Below are 7,212 nucleotides of genomic sequence, written 5' to 3' on the forward strand. Positions count from 1 at the left end.
TATCATACTCATATTTTTATAAAATCATGCTGATATTTAAATGATTTATATTTATATCATGCCATATTAATATTTGTATAATATGATAGTATGATATTATACAAAACTTGAGGACGCTATTCTCTATACATTGTATATTACAATGTGGAGTTCCTTGATGACACTGTTTTCTATACATTGTATATGGTAATGTTGGGTTATTATATATATATTGGTAAGATATATAAACAGTAAGTGTTTTGTTTACCCACTTATAATAGTAATCCGAAACTGCGATAACAGTTGGAAACTTTGACCCTTATAAAACCATACTAATATTTATATAAAGTAATACTGATATTTATATAAAATTCTTATATTTATATGATGCAATATTAATATTTGTATGACATCATACGAATAGTTTTACAAAATCTTATTGATATTTGTATAATATCATACTAATATTTATATAAAATCATATTATATACATTGCTATTTACAATGCATAGAGAATAGCGTCCTTAAATAGTTTCACATTATTATTTATAATGCATTGAGAATAGCGTCCTCGAATAATATCGCATTGCCATATATATTGTATAGATAATAGTGTCCGCAAATAGTCTCACATTGTCATTTATAATGTAAAGAGAATAGCGTCTTCAGGTTTTCTGACATTGTCATATATATGTATGGAAAACAGTGTCGTCAAATAACTCCACATTGTAATATAAAATATATAGAGAATAGCGTCCTCAAATAGTTTCACATTCCCAAATACAATGTATAGAGAATATCGTCCTCAAATAACCCCACATTGCCATATACAGTGTTTAGAAAATAGCGTCTTCAAATATCCTCATCATGTTGATATAGTTTCTCAGCAAAAGCTTAAATGTTTAAGTTTTGAATAAGTAGTACGCTTCGCATTTTCTGTTCCCATAACGAGTATTAATAATTATGAATATGTAGATTGTTGAATAATGAATAAAGCTTTTTTGAAAATAGGAGGTGCTTGAAACAGATCTGACATACACTCGAATTTTCATTGAAATAAGTTTTCCAAAAAATGATTCCTAACCATGGTCCCTAACCACTTTTTCTAACCATGATTCCTAACCACTTTTTCTAACCATGATTCCTAACCACTTTTGATATTCATGATTCCTAACCACTTTTAATATTCATGATTCCTAACCACTTTTAATATTCATGATTCCTAACCACTTTTAATATATATGATTCCTAACCACTTTTCCTAATCATAAATCCTTATCACTATTCTTAACAATGATTCTTAACCATGATTTATTACCATTTTTCTTAACAATGATTCGTAACAATGATTCCTAACCACTTTTCCTCATTACGATTCCTAACAATGATTCCTAACCACTTTTCCTCACTACGATTCCTAACCATGATACCTAACCACTTTTCCTCACTACGATTCCTAACCATGCTTCCTCACCACATTTCCTCACTACGATTCCTAACCATGTCGATTTTATTACTGTCTGTACGTTGTGGCATTAATGCCTATCAGCGTTTCAATACAATTATGGTATAACATATATCAAATCCATTGAATTTACAGCTTTATACTGACCCTTTTAGTATATATTCATCATTTGGAAAATGTCAATCTTTTACCTGTTTAATTTCGCATAATGACCAATCATATGTCCAATCGCTTCCATATCGGAATAGCTTGTGCTTATAAAAACTGTTCTGTCTCAAATAATCAGAAAGTTCCTTGAACTGTTTCCAACCTTTATTACAGATCCACATAAAGTGGTGTATAGTGGCTTATAGTGGAGTATAGTAAAACCTGAAATAAAAAGAAGTAAATATTGTTACTTAATGATCTCTGACTTCTGTAGTCATTCACTCTTACAGATACAAGTATTAATCCTAAGGATTAAACTTATTACATAAGTGCTAATTTCACAAACACCTATTAAAGTTGTAATAACTATTGCACATATAAACACTGTTCTAGACTAGATCACACTTACACAATGAATTAGTCAATGTAATATTTCACGAGAAATATTAAAAATGTACTTGTTAACTCTACAGTAAATATGCAGACACAGGTATTAAATAACTTGACATTTGGTACATACTATCTCTGAGCATCAAGATGGGATTTCCTTATCATTATAGGATATAACAATTAAATCCTTTGATATTATGATTTGACACATGAAAATAAGAGAAAACTGTAATTAACATGATTAATCTCTCTACAACGACAACCTGTCTACATCGACAACCTGTTTACATCGACAACCTGCATACATCGACCATTGCCTATACGAGGTTTTCTATTATGCATACCGACTAACAATGATTAAACCATGTTCACGAGTAATTTACATTTAGCTAGGGCATACATGTTATACATGGCTATCTACCACTAAGATACAAAATAATATCGTAAAGACTGATAATTATTACTTTATAAACAGCAATAATATAACGACATCACTCAGAAACATGTCAGAGAATCAAATTGACAAACTGCACGATTTCCGGTGAAATCAAAACATCGCTTCATGTGTATTTATACAAAAATACCAAATACATGGTACGCACATAGCTTAATCACAATACTAGATTGTCACACATGAAATAATTAATGCATTTAACATTAAACTATACACTTACAACGTGTGGGGCCACATAGTTGCTACATTTTTGCAGTGTGTTGTGTTTTATCTCTCTCGAGACCATGCTCTCTTTGGGCGGAAATGACATACAAACAGGGGCAGGTAACTCTAATACCATACCTTGATTATCAAGTTATCAGTTAAAGGGAGAGAACTCCTGGTTCCATCACACTCCCCGTCTGATATTAATAATATCACTAACTTTATCTCTAATCAACTAAAGAGTAACATATTTATAAACAAACTAATTCCAGCTCTTAACAGTAAATTTTGCAAAGGTTTCAACATGATGTCCATGAACTAAACTGTTACACACTTGGACATCAATTATACACAACATAGTTTATCACTTGACCACAGCTGACAGTCTATGTCTCCTTGGAACAAATGACAACAACCTGAGTAACTGAACGGACGAATGTTGACTTCTTTCCTTCTCGCGATATCTGAATCTCAACTTTCCTAACAAGTCCATCTTCACTAGGAAAGGTACGCGTGATTACACCAAGAGGCCAATCGTTGCGCGCTGTTTGTTCGTCCTTCATGAGAACAACGTCCCCCTCCTCTAGGTTGCGAGACTCGTAATTCCACTTCCTCCTGGCCTGCAACACAGGTAGAAACTCCTTGCGCCATCGACTCCAGAACTGCTCAGCGAGCACCTGCACATGCTTCCACTGTGATATAAGCATGTCTTTCTGGTTAACATGTTCAAACGACTCGATCCGACTTCCTGATTTCTGTGTCAAAAGGGTTGCTGGAGATAAGACGAATGGTTCATCTACATCTGTTGAAACAGGAATCAATGGTCGCGTGTTGATGATCGCTGTTACTTCTGCCATAAATGTCGACAAGACTTCGTGCGTGAGGTTACGATTGTTGTTGAGGAACATGGAGTCTAGTATGCGTCGTGCAACCCCAATCATCCTTTTCCAGGAGCCTCCAAAGTGTCAGGCGTGGGGAGGATTAAATTTCCAGACGGTACCAGATTCACGGAGAAATTCCTTTATACTTGGGTCTTCTATAAAGATTGCTGTAGCGTCCAGGTCCGAGATTGCCCACACGAAATTGGTTCCCCTATCAGAACGAAACTCTGCAACTTTTCCTCTAATGGCGTAGAATAACCGATGATGAGCTCATTTCTTCTAGTAACTCAATATGAACAGCCCTTGATGACAGACACGTAAAGAGCACTGCCCAGCGTTTACTTGAAGCTGAACCACCTCTTGTCCTGCGTGTGACAATGGTCCAAGGTCCGAAAACATCGACACCAACAAATGTAAATGGCGGGCTTGGCGTAACACGATCAACTGGTAGATCAGCCATCTTCTGTTGGGAGTGCTTTCCTCGAAGTTTTTGACACTTCACACAGTGATGAATGACGAAAGAAACCAGTCTCTTGCCCCCAGTGATCCAAAAGCCTGCAGCCCTTATCGCCCCTTCTGTCAGGTGTCTACCCTGATGTTAAAAAGCGTTATGGAAGTGTCTAGTCAACAGCATCGCGACGTGATGTCGGCCGGGTACTAAGATAGGGTTCACTTCGTGCCTCGGTAAATCTGAGTTCCGAAGCCTTCCTCCAACATATATTATGTCGTTTTCGTCCATGTAGAGTGAAAGTTCCTTTGGACATTCTCTAATGTCCCCATAGAATTCCCTTTGTAATTCTCTGATAATAAATGCTTCTGCACAAGCACAGTTTTCGACTGATCGATAAATGTCACACTTGTGCCATCCTGTGCACTTGCCATGATTTGACTTGAAAGACTCAGCTGAGTGTTTAATCAAAAATATTGACAACAACAGCCTTTTCCAACTTGAGAACTTCTCAAATCGCTCCGACCAATTATGAGGTTTCTCACTGTTCGTTATGTCCGTTTTAGCCACGTGAACAACCTCAGGTCGAACTTCAGTATCCTCCTCTGGGGTAACCAAAGGGAAAATTAAGGATTCAGTTGAGGATATGTTTGGTTTAGGTCCTTGAATCCACATGCTCTCCCATAAGCAAGCTGGGTTGATGTATCGAGTGCCGACATCTGCAGGGTTGTTCTCGGTAGAGATGTAGAACCAATGATCTGGTATAGAAAATTACAGGATCCTGCAGACTCTGTTAGCCACATAGATGTAAAACCGTCGAGTTGTGTTAGTTACGTAGCCCAGTACAACTTTACTATCGGTGTGGAAAAACACATGTTCTTGGGGAAAGGATAGCTCCTCTGTGACAATTTCTGCTATTTCCACGACTAAGACTGCGGCACATAATTCCAGACGTGGAATTGTATGACCATGACGCGGTGCTACTTTTGATTTCCCTAGCACAAAACCAAAGCATGACTGTCCTTTCTCGTCAAGAGATTTCAAATACGCGGCAGCTGAGATCGCTTTCTCAGAAGCGTCAGAATAGATATGTAGTTCACTTGTGGTATCCATTCTTACTGGATATCTACGCGATACCTGGAACCTGTCCAACTCTTGGATTGAGGTATCCCAGTGTTCCCATGAGCTCTTGAATTCCTCAGGCAGTGACTGATCCCAGTCTACTGTTCCTACCACCATGTTACGGAGGAGAATCTTGCCTTGAACAGTTTCTGATGAAAGGAACCCGAGAGGGTCATACAGGCTGTTTATGGTAGACAAGACTCCACGACGGGTATATGGTTTGGTCTCTGTAGATATGTTGAATGTGAATACGTCGGTTTCTAGCTCCCAACACAGACCTAGACTCCGTTGTGAAGGAAGGGATTCCGTGCCAATTTCTATCTTACTAAGATCGCAAGCGAGATCATCTGCAGGCATGGCATTAAGAACATCTTCCCAGTTAGAGGTGAATTTATGAAGTCTGATATTTCCTGTACTTAGAGCTTCCTTTGTTCTGTTCAACAAGCTAACCGCCTCCTGAGCGGTGGGAACTGATGTAAGCCCGTCGTCTACATAAAAATTCTTTGTTACGAAGTCTGTAACATCACCACCAAACGTGTTTTCAGTTTCCCGGACTGTTTTACGAAGACCGTAAGTGGCTACCGCCGGTGAAGGACTGTTCCCGAATACATGCTTGCACATTCGGTACTCTATCAACGGTTTTGTTGGATTATTGTCTTCATACCAAAGGAAACGTAGGAAGTTGCGCTGATCTTCCCTGACTCCAAAACAGTAGAACATCTGTTCCACGTCGCAACTTATTGCAATGTACTCCTTCCTAAATCTCAAAAGAACACCTAGGAGATTGTTTGTTAGATTGGGACCTTTCATCAACACCTTGTTTAAAGATATTCCTTCATGTTTGACTGAGGAATCAAAAACCCCTCGGATTTTATCTGGTTTCTTAGGATGATAAACGCCGAAAAGAGGCAAATACCAGCACTCCTCGTCATCATGAAGTGGAGGGGCCACGTCCGCGTACCCGTTGTCTAAGATATCTTTCATAAAGGTGACAAGGTGTTCGAGCTTAACAGAATTCCTTTGAAGACAGACGTCGAGAATCTGAGCTCGTTTCAGGGCTTGGTGCCTATTATTAGGTAGTCTAGGACGAGGTTCGCGAAAAGGCAACGGTGCAGTCCATTTACCACAAGTGTCTCGTACAAATTCTTTGTCCATGAGATCCAGAAATGCTCTGTCTTCTACAGACAAGCCAACTTTGTTGTCATCATGAGTCCGCTTGAATACTCCTTGTCCAATGATTGGTTCCTCGCAAATCCCTTTCACATTAAACTGATTGTCACATGGATCAAACAATGTAGGTCGACCATCTCCAAGTATCCTTGTCTTGAGAACAGAGACCTCTGATGGGTTTGGAGGATGAGTAGTTCCCAGACATACATTCCCTACGACCACCCAACCAAGGTTTAGCCTCTGGGCAAATGGTGAATTGGGTGGACCAATAATCTGCTCACAGTTGTGATGAGCCTCTGGCACATCGCGCCCAATCAACAGTAGAATTTCAGAATTAGACCGTAAGGGAGTTAACTTGACGTCCTTCAAATGACTGTGATAGTTGGTGATCTCTGGCGTAGGAATCTCTGTACGGTTGTTGGGTATCTGATCACACTCCAGTATGTCAGGTAAGGGTAAGGTAAACTGGCCGTTCAGAGAGGAAACTGAGAATCCATGTGCGCGCCGACCCTGTGTCGGCAAGTCCCCTGCACAGGATACCAGAGTATATTGTTCAACTGTCTCTCCTGAGACATCCATGATATTGAAGAAACCAGGCTTGCACAATATCCGATTACTTTGATCGTCGATTATGGCATACATGTAGGTAGCTTGCTCTGGTGAGTTAGTCCTATGAACTCGAACAAGTATGGTTTTTTAACAAGATCTGCCTGTAAACGTTCCTCCACACACGCGCGTACATTTACTCACAACGCCATCATTCTCCCCGCCGTTCTGACTAGTCGTTATCTCCCCGCCGTTCGGACTTGTAGAATAATTGTTGTTTTTGTCCGGCTTATGACCATTTCGATTTCCAGATGTTGAATGTCCATCCCTGGGATGGAGCGCCGTAGGGTGCTGACTGCTGCTGCATTCTGCGCATTTTACAGAGACTGAACAGTTTTTGTATACA

At 39.2% G+C, this 7,212-nt stretch overlaps 1 protein-coding gene across 1 annotated transcript; it reads right to left on the reverse strand.

Moving 5' to 3' along the window:
- Positions 1-4,739: 4,739 nt before the first annotated feature.
- On the reverse strand, positions 4,740-6,902 carry LOC138307044 (uncharacterized). The gene has a single exon (XM_069247668.1). It carries the CDS (start codon positions 6,900-6,902, stop codon positions 4,740-4,742), a length of 2,163 nt encoding a protein of 720 aa, XP_069103769.1.
- Between the last annotated feature and the right edge of the window lie 310 nt (positions 6,903-7,212).

Source organism: Argopecten irradians, chromosome 14, assembly GCF_041381155.1.
Source record: "Argopecten irradians isolate NY chromosome 14, Ai_NY, whole genome shotgun sequence".
Classification (NCBI taxonomy): Eukaryota; Metazoa; Mollusca; class Bivalvia; order Pectinida; family Pectinidae; genus Argopecten; species Argopecten irradians.

Coding starts and splice junctions, on each gene's coding strand:
- LOC138307044 (XM_069247668.1), bottom strand. CDS start 6,902: ATGTATGCCATAATCGACGATCAAAGTAATCGGATATTGTGCAAGCCT.